The sequence below is a fragment of the Teleopsis dalmanni genome, chromosome 1 (genome assembly GCF_002237135.1).
Source record: "Teleopsis dalmanni isolate 2A chromosome 1, ASM223713v2, whole genome shotgun sequence".
NCBI classification, from domain to species: Eukaryota; Metazoa; Arthropoda; class Insecta; order Diptera; family Diopsidae; genus Teleopsis; species Teleopsis dalmanni.
Window position 1 is genome coordinate 185,290,965 of NC_051846.1, and position 19,114 is coordinate 185,310,078.

Consider the following 19,114-nt stretch of genomic DNA (forward strand, 5'->3'; position numbering starts at 1 on the left):
TCCAAGAATAATTATTGGACTGCAAGTGACAGGAATTAATTAATTAATTAATTAATTAATAAAAAGTGAAAAGTGGTCAAATATAATCACAAAATTGAAGTGAAACTAAGCCATCACAGTGGGCTTTATTACAGGTCATTATGGCCTCAAATGTCACCTTCATAAACTACGATTATCTGTTAATTCGGAGAGCTGATTATACCTCGAAGATGAGGAAACTCCTATGCATATTCTTTGTGACTATCTAGCTTTAATAACGCACAGAAGATACTTGTTTCATATGGAATTTCTGGAACCAGAACAGATTAAGAACTCTTCTTTAGATTTAATTCTGAACTTTGTTCACAAAGCTTTAAAGGGCTTTTTGTAATCAATAGTGAAATTGATACATTAGGACTCTTCTACTCTTCTAACCGTAGTAGCGGCTGCTGTTGGATTTCACGTCAAAGCTTTAATAATAAATAATAAACCCAACACAGTTCTCTTAAAAACTAAACCGATATGCGACATATATAATGATGATATGACATATCTTTCGTGCTGCTAACCAACCTAAACTGAACAAAAGTCATTGAGCAGAGGTTGCAGTCCCCTTAGTTCTTACAAGTTGTTTTAAAAACAATGATCTTTTCCTAATTGAGGCATAGAGTATTCTCTAAGGAATATGACAAGATCATATGACAGATATTTCGTGTTGCTAATCAACCTAAACTGAACAGAAGTCACTGACCAGAGGTTGCAGTCCCCTAAGATCTTACAAGTTGTTTTAAAAATGATAATCTATTCCTAGTCGAAATATACGGTGTTCTAAGAAATTGCAACTCTAAATAACAACTGAACACTAAAATAAAATAAGTACTGGATCACAGTGGAGTGATATACTGCGACCATTGAAAATTTTTTACACTGTTAACCAACTCTTACTAAACAAAAATCAATGAGCGAAAAGCTAATACCACGGTAGATATTTTGTGCTCCTAACTGACCTAACTAAATCGAAAACATTTTTTCAAATAATGATCAATCCTTACTAAACAGAAAGCAATGACCGGAATGCTGATACCATGGTATATATTTTATGTATATATTTATTTTTTATAAAACATTTCTTCGAATAATGACCAAAATATCACCTTCTTAGAAAGAATTTCAAGAATTTTAAAAAGAATTCAATCTTCAGTTAAGGGTAAAGAATGTCACTAGAGGTCCCATTTGCTTCTGAGCAAAGTCGACATTTTGTCATATGAGATAGTTCGATCTTCTTATGGTGGTTAATTACTTAACATTAGATAAATTTAATATTTAATAAAATTTTTCATGCATTAAAGATAAGATATATGAACTAATAAATCCAAATTTTGGAAATTTCTTGAAATTTCACGTTATTCTTTAGAAAAAAATATTTGATTTTTAATTTTGTGTTCATAATATTCGAAAATAAACGAAAACGGATTACTAAAAGAAAACTACAGAACCCAAAAAGAAAGAGAATCTGAATACTTTATGTCTGAATACTTTAATAAAGTCTTAATAAACGGCTCGATATAACAAAATTAAAGCCGGTAACCGTGTATATTAGAGAAACACTGTAAAGCAATCACCGATCCACAATGACTTATAATATAATATATACATATATATTATAATAATATTATAATTGCTAAGGGATATATCTGCGATCTAAATTTATCTATAAACTATTTAAAAAATTTTATATTAATACTTTTATTATTTTCAAGATTTCATGTGTAAACCCAATTTAATTTTAGAAATATAAATAATATATAATCTTGTATATAAGAATCCCCTTTTCACAGAATGACATAGGTATTATGTATAAATTTTCAGAAAATCTAGCAAAGCATGTCGATAAACTGAAACAAATGAGCATGAGTTAAAAAATATCTTGTAAATAATAACGATTTGAGATAGTTTAAAAAAATTGTTAAGTAGAAATTTAAGTTAAGAATTGAAAGATAAAATCATTTAGAACATACCTTGATGAAGGAATAGCACGAATTAAATGCTGTTGTGGTGAATGCTGCAATACTGTAGCACTATGATGATGTAGTGAACCACTTTGATTATGATGATGATGACTGTTATTATTGGTACTTAAATTTGTAGCTATATTGCTACTACTACTACTACTACTACTACTACTACTGGAACTAGAGCTAGCATTTTGTGTTTGTTGTTGATGGTGTTGCACCTCTACATGTGGATCAAAGCCAAAACCACTGTCATTCGAATTATCACAAGGTGGTGGATGTGGTCGCTGTGGTATTCTTTTACCGGGCACTAATTTACCAGGACCAATCTTTAAACAAAAAAAAAACATTTAAATAAAATTATAAAATAATATATTTAGTATTAAGTTACCCGTGACATAGCATGTAATTTTCCTGGTAAAGCTTTGCCAGGGTGCCTTTTCGATGGTGTGCGAAAACCCTTACGATGAATACGAGAAGTCATTGTTGATGCTGTTGACATAGTCATACGCATGCCTAAAATTTAAAAAATATAAAAATGTAATAATATATCTATTTATATTTATATATATATATATATGTATTAAAATTATTTTGTATGTGTAGTTAAGAATATATTGAAACAAAAAAATTCTACTTTGATCTTACGAAATGTTCAAGGAAAAAGCATCTTTAATTGCAATTGATAAAATACAGTACAACAACCTCAAATCGCAAACATTGTATTCAGTACATAACACCCAGCCATACTGACGAATAGTCAGTCAGTCATTTAATTAGACCGACAGTCGGCCAGATAGGCATACATTTCGGAATCATGCAAATAGGCATTTTCAATTATAAAAAGTGTGGAGCGAGGCACGATACCAGTGAGTGATGTTTTCTATTGTTGTTATTATTCAAGTTATTTTGCTATTGCCCGAGATGCTGTGCTGCGTTTCAGCGTTTCTGTTGCTTTTTTGTTGTCTACTATTATTCTTATATTACTGATTTAATATAAGAATTGACATAATAAATTATTAAAATGTAGAAAAAAAAAAACAAATAAGAAAATAAACAATTATATGAAAATTATGGCAATTTTCATATGGACATTGTAACTTTGCACTGTACGTATCTTGTACTTTACATAAACATCAGCAGAACAACTACAGAAAGACAGAAAGACAGAAGTTGGGTTTAATTTTATTATTTTATGCCCCGAATTGATAAGAAGCAGCAAAAGCGCAGTGTCATTCGCTCCCTTTTTTATTATATTTTTGTCTCTTTTTGATAACACGAGTAATATGAATACTGGAATAATGGTAAGATGAACCAATTTACGCTAATTTAAACCGATTCACACTTGTATCCAATCTCATGTGATGTAGGTATGATGATGTGTTTGATGTACGACTGAATATTTAAATATTTTTATAACCGAACATTCCTCATTGATTTTTTAAAGATTTTTTATAAATTTCCAATATGAAGTAAAAATATAAATTCAATATTTAAATTATTACTTAAATTGCATTGAATTGGAACATAAAACAATTTTAAAAATGGAAGTCAAAATGGCAAAGAGCTATAATATAATATATTCTATGTGAAACATGATATACATGATCCTGATATGATACATGTGGTATATATATATACTAAATTTATATGTACTAAACATATATATACAAAACATATATATACTAAACACATATATACTAAACATATATATACTAAACACATATATACTAAACATATATATATAAGCTTCCATAACTTGAACTTCTATAACTCGAATTTTCTGTAGCTCGTACTAAATAGAGTACAGCAGGGTTTAGACAGCAAATTACATACAATTACAACAAAAATCATTAACTCGTAGTATAAGTCTAACGTTTTATTTGCAAAATGGAACTTTGAGTTATGGAAGTTTAACTGTATATATAAACATATGGTATATAAAGTTTTCAAAAATTACATGAAGGAAGCTTTTAATGAACTAAAATAATATGAAATAATTCGAAAAATAATAGATGTTCAAAGCTACATTAAAATGAGGGAGAGAACTTACACTTCCTATAACATTATTTTTTAATTTGAAGAATATAACTTAAATTTATGACAGATGTTTTTAATCAAAGAATAATTTGCAAAATATTACGGACCCATGCTCTGTAAATATTGAACAAATCCTTAATAAATTGAAGTTTAAATTGAAAACTGTACTTTGCAATAAAATAAAGCCGATTGCTACATTTTATTATTGTATATGTATAACATATATTTATGTGTTCATAAATAAATAATCTCATGTTAACAATATAAATTCTCGAATTTATAAAGAACAAAACCGAAAGAAGTGTTAATTAAACTGAATAGAGAAAATAGATTAAAGCTATAAAACTATGCGCACAAGGCCAACTACTACAAACATCCACTGAGCAATGTCAAAACAAGAACCCGAATTTTGCAAAATTGTTATAATTTCATATATAACATAGAAAAATATTTTGGAGACAATTGTTAATAAAGGGTTCTACTTTAAAATTGCGAAATTTTTGATTTTTAGATTGGTTAATTAATCTAGTATATATTAGTTCCCGTAGATCCTATGAGAAGCAAAGGCCCATAATTAAGACAGTATAATCGTATATATTCTTCTCGTATATATATATAGAGCACATGAACGTTACTAAAATGGGTTAAAAAAATAAGATAGAGATGGATAAAATTAATGTGAGAGCTTTATAGATTTTTATAAGTTTTCGTAAGCTAATTTTTTAAGGACTGGAATTTCGGGAGTGATTTTGTGGTACTTCTTGTTTTTTCATGCATGTATTTATGAAGTTCTATGATTGATACTAAATAAAGTGAATAGTACTTTAATATTTAAAAAGGGGATCCATATGTTAAATGATTATCAAATTTAATATATAAATATAGTATTTATATAAACTAACTTTTTTTAAATACATAAAAGTACCAAATAATGTTGGTTTACTTGATCATAACAACGTCTAATCCCGAAATTTCAGTTCAAAATACTTTTTAAACTTTATAAATTTATTTCATTACTTAATTTATATAAATATAAGTTAAATCATGTATATTTATTTATTCCATATATATTTTCTTCTGTGAACGGGGTGAGGTTATTGCACAAGCGTGGGGGTACTAGTGGTACACTTTGTGAACCCGGTTCACGAGAGCCGCGGTTGAAGAAAGGGATGATGGAGTGATCAGAGTCACTCATCGAGGTAAAGGGATAGGTATTGGGGGGTTTGTGGCGTAAGGCCTGAACTAAGCCCGCAGGAAGGGTGCTAGGGGCTGAGCTGTCAGGTGGGAGTTGTATTGCCGCGAACGAATAATTAAGTATAAATCAAATAAAAAAAATTATATGTCATGCTTATGAAATATTGTAAAAATTTTACTTTAATAATAAATGTGTTCAAACTAAAATTCTCATCTTCTTTAATTACTTTTATTGATATAGGATTTATAATACAGCCAAATTGTTGAAATTCTAAGGAACATTTATTTTGATATAAAGAATTAGTTGATAGTAAATATTTGGTTAGGGTGTGTAATTGTTGTATTTCTAGTATATTTCTTTTACGGATTTATTTATTTAGCTCTATGTTTACAAAGACTTTTGTATGATAACCATTTTAAATTTAGAACGACTTAAGATTTTAAAGCATTTTCAAGATCCGAAATAAATTAATTAAATACGAGAATTATTTAAGTAATCGAAAAGTCGTTAACTCTTTTTTGTCTGAAAAAGAGTTATTCTTTAAAATAACAAATAAATTTGAAGTATCAAAAATATTTGGTTATATTATAGATATATTTTTTTATTGTATAAGAAACACCTAAACAAGTTTTAATTGACAAAAAGCCATGCTAAAAAAATCATAATATTACATATATAATATTGCATATATATATACATATATTTTATTTTTCGCTATAAAACATCAATTATTATTTTATTTATCAATAATTTGTTTATAAAATGATTGTCATTTAGTATCGTAAACATTAGGTGCAGTTCTATAAAGATAAAAGTAAGAGAATCACGAGATGCAAAAATTATATGATTTTTTACTGGGGTTCTAAATGATAACGTACCCTAGAAAGAGAACACACCCATTGACGTCAAATCTACGCATCAAATGCGTAATTAAAGAAAAATAAATATTGATACAAAATGATTATAAAAACACACTCAAATAATAACAAAACAGAAACACAGCAAAATACTTTATAAAAAAAAATTAATATCAAAAAATATAAAAATTTTAGTAAACAAATGAAATTTTGCCTTGAAAATATGTGCAAAAAATGCTAAACAAAATATTATTCATTAACAATAAAACTTGATTAGAAATTTGCGTTTTTTTTTTAAATAAAAGAATAATTAAATTATATTTAGGATAATGGTATTTTCTTTGAATGACTACAATTATTAGTTAAAATCAATTATATGGTAACCATACGGTAGTATCGGAGAATGTTGGATATTCGTCAGCACCTAACTTTTGTTAATTATATTTGGATTTAATTATATACATATAATGGGACTACCAATATGAGAGAATATAATAAACAATATTATTAATTATTAAATTAACTGATTAATTAATTAATTAATTAATTAGTACTCAAAAAATGTATAATTCTTAGTAATTTGATAACAAAAAAGTTTAACTTATCTAGCAACAATTGTATTGTTGTAGGTTTTATATATACGCCAAGTCATTCTTTGGATTTAGTAAAGCACGTTTAAACAATTATCACAAAATGCTTATTATAATTGTTATAAAATTTGATTCATTTTTATTCAACATCTATCTAAATTTTCTTATCACATTTTTTGAAGCACTAACGTCACATTAAATCATAAATAAAAAAAAAGTAGGCTAGTGTTATATGTAGCACTTGTGCGTGCCCCTACATAAAATGTCGATATATTTAGTTGCCTAAGAAGAAGTGTAAAATATAGAACAATAGAAAATGATCGGATGCAAGAATAAGTTAAAAAAATAAAACTAAACTAATGATTACATTTTGATTCTGATAAATGTCCAATAACTTCTATAAAAAATGTAATATAATATAAAATAATATAATATAAAATAATATAAAATAATTTAATATACAAAAAATATAATATGTTATAAACAAAATATATAATATGCATAAAATAAATAAAAATCTAAAATCCCGATACCATTCCGACAGTGTTTGGAGTGTAAATAGCAGTGAGTGACATTCATTTGCAACATCCGACCGGAGCTCCACGGGGGTGAAGTGCCCACAACTTCAGCTGTCCTGACCAATTGAGATTGGCAGTGTCATGATAGCTGCCAAACACATAATTTAAATATGCGCCGACGGAAATTCCTTGCACTTTTTAATAGGGCATTTATAAGCGCATTATCTTGATACGTGTGTTTTTAGAACACCATGGTGTTGAGCCTTCAAGGCAGGTAACCAAGTAAAGCCAAATAAAGCAATTTTAAATATAATTGAAACTGTATGAACCTGTCTATCATATTATTACAATATAAATTCACTAATAAAAATGAGTTGATATATATAAATGCATATGTGTATTAAATTTTAGAAAAAATAAAATTCTAAATATAGATAAAAAAATTTATTAGGTAAAAACTAAATAACTATTTTTTATAAAAACCATCTGTATGAATTACTTTTTCTCTTGATTTTATATAATTTTGTAATAAGATATTTTGTTATGTTTTATTAATCTTATAATTCACATATTTCCTACATTTTTTTATATTTTGTTTTTATTGTACAAGAGGAAACTTCACGATTTATAAATTGTAGTATTATGGACGTATGCGAGTTAGGCTAAGTTGATGCTAAACCAAATGGGAGATTTTTTGGGATTTTTTGCACTGCACACATTTAGCCATTTATCAACATGTATCGACACATCACTACATTATCGGCACAACTTAGAATTTCCCTCATTTAGAACGCAACTTTGCCTAACTCGCACACGTCCTATATATGATTTTGAAATTATTTGATATACTAAAGTATTTCTTGGAACTTATAATTAAAACAATTCTCTTCAATTTATTGAAGTATGAGAAGTATTTCCATTGAATTGTTGTATATTAAATTAAATCGTAGCACCATTTCTAACTGCTTTCGCCAACTACAAATTATTTTTGATTTTAATAGATTTTAATAGAAATAAATTATGTAGATTATGAACTCGTATCTCGTAAACGCCGGCAAAAAAAAAAAAATTAAATAGACAAAATAGCAAACAATTTGTTTGAATCTGTGAATTTTTGCACTCAAAAATTATAAAAAAAAATTAAAAACATTTTTGAATTCATTTAACAAAAGTTACTTAAATTTTTGATATAACGCTATATCTCTGTATTAATACAGCACATATCTATTTGTTAACAAATATTTGTGTAAGGAAACGTGCTCGAGTGGTTTTTGTTTTTATATAAAATATCACGATATTTATAAGTGAGCATGTTAGGAGGGAACGGCGCTAATGTACATTATTTTAATACCTTTTTAAATTTCAAGATTATATTTGAATGCATTAAATTTTAATTAGATTTGTAATCTCAAAATTTCTTATGTACACTGAAACATTTTTGCTATATTTACAAATGAATTATTAAAATTGTTTTAGCAAACTTATTCGAATGATGAAATATAAATATACGTATATTGAGAATTATGTTAATGTTTAAGAAACTGAATGCTATGCAATAATGGTATAATATCTATCATATATATGATAATATAAGCAATTTTATCGTATATAATTATCATTAGACAATAGTTTATAGTTTATTCTATAACAAAGTTTTAAGTAGCTAAAAGAATTGCTTAGATAATATCTCACATTTTTTCTTACTTGATGAAAACTATTAATTATAAAAGTTTTTATTTATTTAGAATCAGATTTAAAAAATATTAAATAAATACCTATATGTATATTTAGAAAATCTTACTATCAACACAAACATCCTGCTGAATGGTGACTAAGTCAACCCACCACATTTAATGATAAAATTTTGAAAACCCGCTACATCCACAAATAAAAATCTCAGCGAGTTCAGATATAAGATTAATGAAGTATGGCACGCTAGCTGGCACAAGTTTGAAAGACGTAGCTCACTATTCTCACTAAATGCCAATTTATCCAATCTAAGCTTGCTGAGGGAAGATTGATGCAAATAGACTGCACATGTCATGTATAAAATGGGGTCCTAAAAGGAATCTAAAGTGCACATCTAGCCACCCAAATTGGTACCTATATTGTTACTGACTGATGATGACATATTCTTGATTCAATAATTTCTTACAGAGACAGACGTATATGCGTTGATTTCTGATCCAATATTAAGTTTTATGTATTAGATGTTTTATTATTTATGCTAGTAATATTTTATTCTAACATAGCATCCATTGCAGGATATACTAAACGCTGTATTGTCCAACTAATGATCTCTTAGGTTATAGTTGTAGTTCTTTAAACAATTTGAAATAATATACTAGTTTTATATTATATTTTTTTAAAGTATATATTTCATAAATTTATTTCAGTGTATTATATTTTGAAAAAGATTATTTCCAGTTCAAAAAAAAAAACACTTGAATTATCAGCCATTGAAAAGATTGAAGGTCATGGATAGGTCATAGATATATATTTGCTATATACTAAATAATGTACAGTTCTCATGATTTCTTTTACTTTCAACAATTAATAAGTAGAAATGATCGTTAGTTAAGAAGTTAAGGAACACAAGAAAATAAAAATATATTTATTTTAAATCGGATATACATATAAGTGTATAGTATATTAAAAAAAAATTAAAGAAGAAGGCAAAAAGTGGAGTACCAAAAGTTTCTTATCTTGGATGAGTTTCTATCAAAATAGCTGGAAACATATAAGATTTTTTGGCCAAAAAAGAATTAACAAAATAGACATAAGGATAGTTTTAATATATTCCGACATACTGGACATAAAAATAACTCCACTAAAAATTTTAAAAACAATTTAAAAAAGCTTATAGGAAATTAATAAAAATAAAGCAAGGCACTATTCCAATTCTTTATTATAATACAAATAAAAATCAACTTTCAATAACTTTGAATTTATTAATTAAATTTTAATTGTAATTTTAATTAGCATTTGTGGATATTTTCTGTATAATTTAATTTAAAAAAGTCTTAATAAAGAAGATTTAACTCGTTACAATCTACAGTTTTTACAGCATGAGTTGGGCAAGCGGGGCCAACTGTGACTATTTTTAGATGTCCAAACTGATATACTTATTATCTTGCTTATCTTATCTTATTTGTTTATTTACCATAATATCAAGGGTTACATGGTCAATCTATTCCAAATGTAGAACCTTTGACTTAATACACAGAAGCAAATCAGAGGTATATAGAATAATATCTGTCTTTACAGGGCAGTGGACCATAGGACGGCACTGAGCTAGACTTGGTCTTCCCCAGACCAGGCAAATACTCAGAATATCTGTTTATGTCCAGGTTTGGCCAGAACTAAGCTTATTTTTCGGTGGGTCCCCTACTTCAACACACTCGGTGATATCTCTAGCATTAGCATTCGCCAGATGCTTGCCTTTATAAATGCCTGTGGCTGGTTCTAGCTTGATCTTCTCTTTACTACCCACTATTATGAGGTTTTGTGGATTTAAAACGGCTTATTTTAGTTAATTGAAGAGGACTCGGTTCTCCTTTTACCACAACTAACCAACTAACATGTCTTCGCGGCATACTTCAATATAATACCAGTATCTAATCATACCAGTATCTTATAAACCTATTACTTTGATTTTCAAATAAACTGAGACTTGAACTTGGTAAGGAATTATGTTAAAAAAAAATAAATTACAATTAGAATGGAACACTAGCAAGTAAATCTGTTGTCTCATTATTAAATCAAAATATATTCAGAATTTTAAAAAGCCAGATTATCTTTGTTTTGCTTTCTAAAATGAATACAATTTGATTAATTATTTAATTTAATCATTTATAAAACAGGAACAATAGTTATTCAATTCCTTAATATATTCGACCAGGATTTATATTGTATACATGTTTTCTTAATTAAAAATCTCAAAAATAATAATGGCGCGTGTATAAAAGTGGTAGATAAGTTATCATAATGTTTGCATTTAAATTAGGTATATAAAAAATTTCACGGAATTTTGCCAAATAACATGAAATACATGTGTACAGTTTACCATTAGAAAAATAAGCTTTAAAAGTCAAAAGCCACGTGATGGTAGTACAAGGTACGACTAAACTTGCTCCTAACCGAATTTCACAATATTTATCTAAAAAAACGAATCTACAAAAACAATTTCTATGTGTAAATACTATAAAAAATGTATATAAAAATAAATATTAATAAGCTACTAATTCAAATCACGCCAGAAATACAAATAAATTTTATGAAAAGGACAACACCACGGTTTTAAACAATCCATGCGCCAATAGTGTATATATTGCCAGATTAAAAAATTTGTATCAATATCTACAAGAACACCAATACATGCTAATAAAAATTCAAAAGAAATATCACTCAAAAGCAAAACTCAAATAGTTCAATAAAATTTCAGTTCAAAAGTATCTTTTAGCATTTTTATCAACTTATTTTGAAGTCGCTTTTAACTGCATACATCGAAATCCACATTATCATGACACAATATTGCTCTCCAAACAGACTCTCTGGAACATTTATGTGTGCGTTCGACTTTAATTATTGAGTATAAATATACTCTATGCTTTAATATATATGGTATACTATGTACTAATAAAGAAATTTTGATTTTAAGAGAAAAATTTATTATTTGAAAGAGTTTAATACTTAATAAATTGAAACATAAAATAAACATACTGGTGAGGCGATACTAAGTTGCGATTGTAATGGGCAAAGGTTCTTATCAGTAAAATTTGCAGCTACTACTAATCCCATTTATGACCAAACGCTAGAAACGCGTGCCATTAGAGAGGCAATAATAAAATACGAGTATTTCAAATAAAATAAAATGAAATACGAATTTTGAGATTGAAAAATATGACACAAAATTTTGTTTATATTTTTTAATTTTTTTATAAAGAGCAAAATCCAAAGCTATTAGCAAATTTGAATGTTTTTATTATTTTTATTATTTGTCATTTTTTCTAAAGCAAATACTTGTTTTTACTTTTTGCTAATGCCTTTGTATATTCATATGTATTTGCCTTAGAATAGAGTTTATAAAAAAAATTATTATATATGTGAATTTGTGTTATTTATTGAAATTAATTGAATTTTATTAAGTTTGATTAAATTATGAACTTATTGCGAAGTCAACGATTTTTTCACTATTATCTATAATATTGGAAGAAAAAAAATTTTTTTTCAATTGTTTCATAAGTAGAAATAATATCAAGTTAAATCAATTATTTAAATTTATTATTTTCTAAAAGAGGTTTTTTCGAACAGTAGTGAAATACAACAACAAAAATTTATTTTTTATATTATTTTAATTAATTGAATTTTTGGCTGACCATACGGCTGTTTCGAGTATTGCCAAATACCCATCATCAGTGGTCTTGGAAATAATAATTATTTTTTTTTTTTGAGACTGCAAGTACCAGGAATCGAACTCGGGTCCTGCCAAATGTGAAGCTCAGAATCAGCGCACCTTAACCAACTGATTTTCAAATAAAAAATAATATAATTTAAGTGATCAAAAATAAAATTATTGTTTTAAAATAATAAGAAAACGTCGTAAACTTTAGACAGTCTATACCTAAGTGTGCGTATGGTTTCACAATGGATCAAGCGCTATATAACTCCATTTGATTCCACATCAAACTACACGATTTCAAAGCGATTTTTTCTTAGTTTTACAAATGCACGCCATCAAAATCTATATCATGCCTTAGAATACCTCAGAAAGGTCTTCTTGAGAATAGAGACTTTACTTGGATTTACTATCATCTCTCTGGTTCATATAAATCTCGTTTTCTTAGTGACCATATATATATCTATCGCCACTTTTTAATCACAAGTTTCATATTTTTTATAGCTTTCAATGGAAATTAAATATAAAACTTTAATGTAATAGAACAAATGAATAATCAGAAATGCGTCATTTTTCAATCGTCACTGCTTCACAGAATATTGAAATAATTCCCAATTGAAAATTTAAAAAATGAAAGTACTATAGCACATCATCCAATTGAAATAGCACTCGAATATCACAAGTAAACTCTACCGCTGGTAATGATAAAGCTCTAATGTTAAAATTAGAGTAACACTTTTTTTTTGTATTATAGAAAATATAATAAAATCGATCAACTTCATGCTATTGTTATTCTTCAAAGCAATAAACAAGATGAGAATTATAATTAATATGCATTTTTTACGCTTTATAAAATGCAATATTGAACCAACTTATACAGAGTACTCTAAAGACCAAAAAAAATTCTGATATTTTTGGTTAAAAAACTAAAAAAAATACTATTAAATTTAAGATATTTCCTCTGCAGAAAACTTTCCGAAATAGAAGAATTCAATTTTCGAAAATTTGCTGCATTAATTATATTTTATATAAAAGAAAGTATAATCCTTAGGTTAATGTAATTTTTTAAATATTTGAAAAACAATTATAATACATATTCTTTGCATTATATAGTTATAACTTAGTATTAATCCTACTTTTACAGTGTATCCAGACAAGCTGATAAAAACTTCAATAAGTCTTTGGTTAAAAAAACTAAAAAATTATATACTATAATAGTTGCCAATTTTGGATATTAAATGAAATATTAAGGAAATATATAGGCTGTCAAGGGAATATTTGTACAAAATAAAAAAAGACATGTTAAAGAAAGCAAATTTGAGCAAGAACATTGGAACACATTTATCAAATAATACTCGACATATAACCTAATTTTTAAGACTTTTAGGTTATAGCTTTAAAGAAAGCTCGGACAAACCGATTTTAACTTCGGTTAATATTGTTATATTACATATATTGATTAACGGTTATTGCCTTCACACATAGACTCTATATATATAATAAATTTTCACCGCTGATTATTTGAAAGACATATTTGTATTAAGAGTTATTAAATCTGTTACATAGACACAGTACGTTTTTAATTTTACGCGCCCATTATTAAAAAGTGACAGTGAATTAAGTTGAAGATGTGAAAAGTACTTAACAAAATCAATTCAATCTTTCGAGCGAAGATTTACGTCAACAAGAATTGTTTGTTCTCACAACTACGTTAAGCTTAAACCTGGGTCAACAAAAGATCTATAATCGCAATGATACGTTCTGTTGATAATAGGTCCTATGTTAATTTTTATTCTATTCTATCTTAATGTAAAATAATTCATTTTATTTATAATTTATTTAATAATAAATAATACTATCTAGTGATAGTATATTATTAATAATGTGTATAATTAAATCAAATTGTAATGAATTGAAATCACATAATAATAATTCAGATAATTATAATAATAAATCTATTTATAGTTTTTTACATCTTAATAAGTAGAATCTAATATCAGCGGCGCACTATTAGATGAGGAGGTTACATTTTAACGGCTAACGTAATGCCTTATCAAAACAAATTATTTAATTATCAAATCAGTACAAATTATGATCAAAATGCGATTACAGATTCAGATAATAGTCATTAGTAATATGGTCGCTAAGCGGGATAGTATTAACAATTAAATTATATATAATGTGAACTTTATTCAATAAAAAATATTTAAAACGTATAAACTAACAGATGTAACTAGATTTCTATTGTTCTGTTTGGTAAAATACTGTACTTCATTTTCTATATATATATATTATATATTCAAATATACGTAAATATTACTCGTAATTAAGAATGTTATAATAGGAAAAAAAAAATAAAATTTAATAACAAAAAATTGAAAACATTGCATATTAATAAAGTATATATATAATATCTTTAACAACATGAAATACTTTTCAGTGTGAATCTAATATTAGTTTCGAGGCACAATGGCTTTAAACGAAATTATAGGGCTAACAAATAAGCAAGACAATGTACAAAACTTCCGTAAAGCTTTGACAGAAATGATATTAGACTAGCTATCGGGATCTTTAAGTTATTAAATAGAGCTGTTAAAGACACAACAGGTTCTGGATAAATGCAGATAATTGTATAACATTTAGACTCATGTGGTTGATACTTGCTGAAAAATATGAAGAAACCCATTCATAGAAATCAACTCTTAAGTCGTGTGGATATTTGTTAGTCACTAGTGCACCAAGGCTTGTCCTTCCAGATATTGTAGAGGTGAAGCGGAAAAAGAAAAAGTAGAATATTTTTTCTAGTATAGAAAAGAATTTCACAATAGTTTTATAAGTAAATATACTGCTGTGTCAAGCAGTGATATAACAATGGATCTGAAGGATCTAAGTGAGTTGGCCAATTAGAGCGATTGCCTTATTAAACAAATTGAATATTTTCAAACTTATATTAATTATTGAATATAAGTTTGTTTGAACTTTTATTGATTGATATTGATTTACATAGATAATTTCCCAATAGATAAATATCCAAATGGTATATGATATGAAGCATATAGCTTGGAATCTTAATAAATTCTAATATAAAAAATATACTTTAAATTAAGTTTAAATCACACTATTCACATATCGGTCTTATATTTAATTTTAATATAAAACGCAATAACGTGAATAACGTTTTAAAACTATTTTAATTAAAAACTTATTTAAAAATTCCCCATTGTTTTTGCATAAATTATTTTTTTTTAAAGTACCATAGCAAAACAGCCCAAAAGTTTCAAAGGGCGTGAGGAACTATTCAAAATGAAAAAAATATTTATTTTTAAAAAAAGCTATGTAATGAAACTAGAATTTAATGACTAGAAATAAATTTCTTATTATAAAGCTGAGCTCAGTTATTTGATGTTTTGTTAACTGTTTTTATTCAAAAAAAAAAAAAAAAAGAAATTAGTGAAGTATTTTTATAGATTAAGAAATTCGATATATGCAATGTTCTGTTTTTTACAATTATTATTATACGATTCTAACTAAGCTCGTCATTAAAAAATATATTTATAAATATTGTTTATAGTTTCTATGAATAATAAATTTTATTACTGTTTAATATTAATTACAATTAAGTTTAAATTTAAAAAATTGATAATAATAAAATCGTTACTAAAAAAATTAATTTTTAGTAATATTATTTAAATATATTTTTAAGTATGAGATGAGGTATAAATTAGACTATGAGTATTGGGATAAACCCTTTAGAAGATATTGAGATTTTTGGAATTTTTTTTTGAATCTTTTTTTTCGAAAAATTTTTTCTTTGACTCCGGTATACCGGGTAAACGATCTTCTATCCACTATATGACACACAAACGCCTACAGGACAGGAGTTAAAATATAAAAACAATGATATTAAAATAAATGGCAAAACATTTAGTAGTGCAAAATATTTTTTAAGGTCACAGTAATCTGCTTTTTGATGACCCTATATTTTAAATATGTACTATCTATGTTAGACACGTTATTTAGTAAACCATGGCTCAGACTGACGAAGTGGAAGCCATTTCTGCAATCACCATTCTAATTCAACAATAGATCTATTGCATGTTATATTATTTTTTTTTTACTTTATTTTAAATACTACTAAATAAAATTCATAAAATATTAACTGTTTTCGACACACGACACTATATTAAGCAGTAATCAAAATTAAGTACAAATTCATTTATTTTTATGTACAAAAACTATATTAAAAGAATAAAATTTATATTGAGCTGTACTAAAGCTTAAATATCTTCAACCTATAATAACCTTCAGACAGTTATTTTACAAATCATTTATCAACTAATTACTAATATTAACTATTTATTTTGTCAGCCAAATTTTTGATTTTTTTTTTTGAGCAGAGTTAATGCAATTCACATATATATTCTTGATATTATATATCATATTTGACAGATACTTTGTGTAAGCTTTGTGTGTAGTTAACTAATTTCATCCGTTTTTGACTTTATCTGTCTGTTTGCATAAAAAATCTTATGCTAAATTTAATTCGATTAATTTAAGAATTGTGAGCCTAGTTTATTTATTAACAGACCTGAAAAAAGATTATAGAGAGAAATAGAGAAGAAACAGAGAAGGATGGCTAAACCGACTCGTATTGTTGTATTGGCTGGTATGATCTCCGACATATTCTACACAACGTTACATACATTTTAATCAATTAGAAAAATAGCTAGACAGCCGGACGTTGTTAAATCAAATCTTCAAAAATGTTTTGCTGAAAATACATAATTTGTATAATCTCCGACATATTCTACACTGCGTTAGAAATATTTTTGTCCTTATATTTTATTCTCTCATTTTATTTGTTTTTGTTATGTTAATATTACTATTTTAAACGGCTCGTTGAATTAATCATATCGTACATAAAAGTTATGTTAGGTTAGGTTGGAGTGGCGACCTAGTGTATCAAGAAAGCCCACTTGAGCTCAAATAATGGCCCGCTGTGGTACCACAGGAATAGCGTTTGTTCGTACATAGACTATATGATCCCCCATTAGGTAAAGGTAAACCAACCTGATAATTCTATGAATCTAGCTAAGTCCTTATATTGCAGAATGACAGCTCAGTCAGATCGGTAAGTACATAGAAGACGTTCGTATCTTCGGTACAAGAACTAATTGGGCTGGGTGGAGGAGCTTACTAGACACAGCCAAGGATAACTCACTTCTGTAATGGTCAAATAAGCGTCTGTATCATACAAGTTTGTTTTAAGATATTGCTTTAAAACGCTTTCTTTAAACTACTAAGTAAATGAGTACATTTTGGTCGGTCATAAACTTAACTAGAGCGATGAACATTGGTAAATTCAACTCTTTTTCTTGTACTGATTATGAAGATATATGTATAGTCTGTCTGATCTCCGACATATTCTTTAATGCGTAACAAACATTCAATTGAAATGTAGTCAAAAAAATGAACATAATAGGAGCGAGCCATCCTATTTTACAGATTAAAACCATACCATATGTATATGGTTTAAACATTTTGCTAAACTGAAAAACCCATTACCTACAATACTGTGTTTAGTTCATATAAAATTATTTAAAGCAAAATATTCAATTATTATGTTGAGGCTAGTTGAGTCAGTGCACCTGAGCACTTTTACTCTCTATTAACTGCGAGGTTACTTCATACTAACCCCTCTCTACTTGATCAGACTAAGCAATAATTGACCTCAGATCTGCATACCTCCCCGAGGAGCCTGTAACCATTCTGAGATTCGATAACTCGGTGTTAGTAAGCCTATCAGTTGTCGTAAATAATTTTGAGGGCTCTATGCTTTATGTATTTTTTGATTGAATCAATCTTGAGGTCCATATTATATATAAAAAACTTATATATTTGAAATAAATTTTGAACAGACTTTAATAAAATCTACATAAACATCTTTTATTACGAATTGACTTTATTGTCTTTAAAATTCTAATCTAATTGAATTTATTTATAAAACAACATAGCCACTTATATTCACATTTTTTATGTATTTTTATATTATATATATAAATATATTTATTTTTGTTTATTTTGTTTATTTAGTGAAATGTGTTTTTAGTCATTAACAAACAAAAGCAATTATTGTATCAAATTTGTATACAATTTCAATTCACTAAAAGTTTATTTTTAGAGAACTTAAAATGAAATTAGAACTCATATAAAAACAATTCTATACATTTACATTTATATATATATATGTATATACGTGAATGTATTTCAAATACATTTAATAAAAACCTCAAGTTAAAAATTCTATACGCAGGTTTGAAAAGTTAAAAGTTATTTTTAAATTGTACTCTTTGAATGAAGCCTGTAAATTAATAAAATGTTAAGGCAGGTGAAAGTACGTTTAAATGTTTTAAACATCAGTAATTTAATTTGGCAAATATAAAAATAAAAAAAACAGATAACAACTTTTGACTTCTAAATATTGAATGAAGTACGACATTACGTGGGCATTTGTAAAGGTTAAAG

General features: G+C 26.7%; 1 protein-coding gene across 3 annotated transcripts in view; it reads right to left on the reverse strand.

Annotated features, from left to right (window-relative positions):
• Window positions 1–19,114, reverse strand: part of LOC119670685 (nuclear factor of activated T-cells 5-like) — a 76,527-nt gene that overhangs the window by 21,248 nt on the left and 36,165 nt on the right. For all 3 annotated transcript variants that reach the window (XM_038081059.1, XM_038081060.1, XM_038081058.1), the window contains exons 2-3: window positions 2,383–2,507; window positions 1,998–2,320 (exon numbers count right to left, since the gene is read on the reverse strand). In XM_038081059.1, coding sequence (XP_037936987.1) covers window positions 1,998–2,320; window positions 2,383–2,507 — 448 coding nt within the window. The remainder of the gene's footprint in view (window positions 1–1,997; window positions 2,321–2,382; window positions 2,508–19,114) is intronic.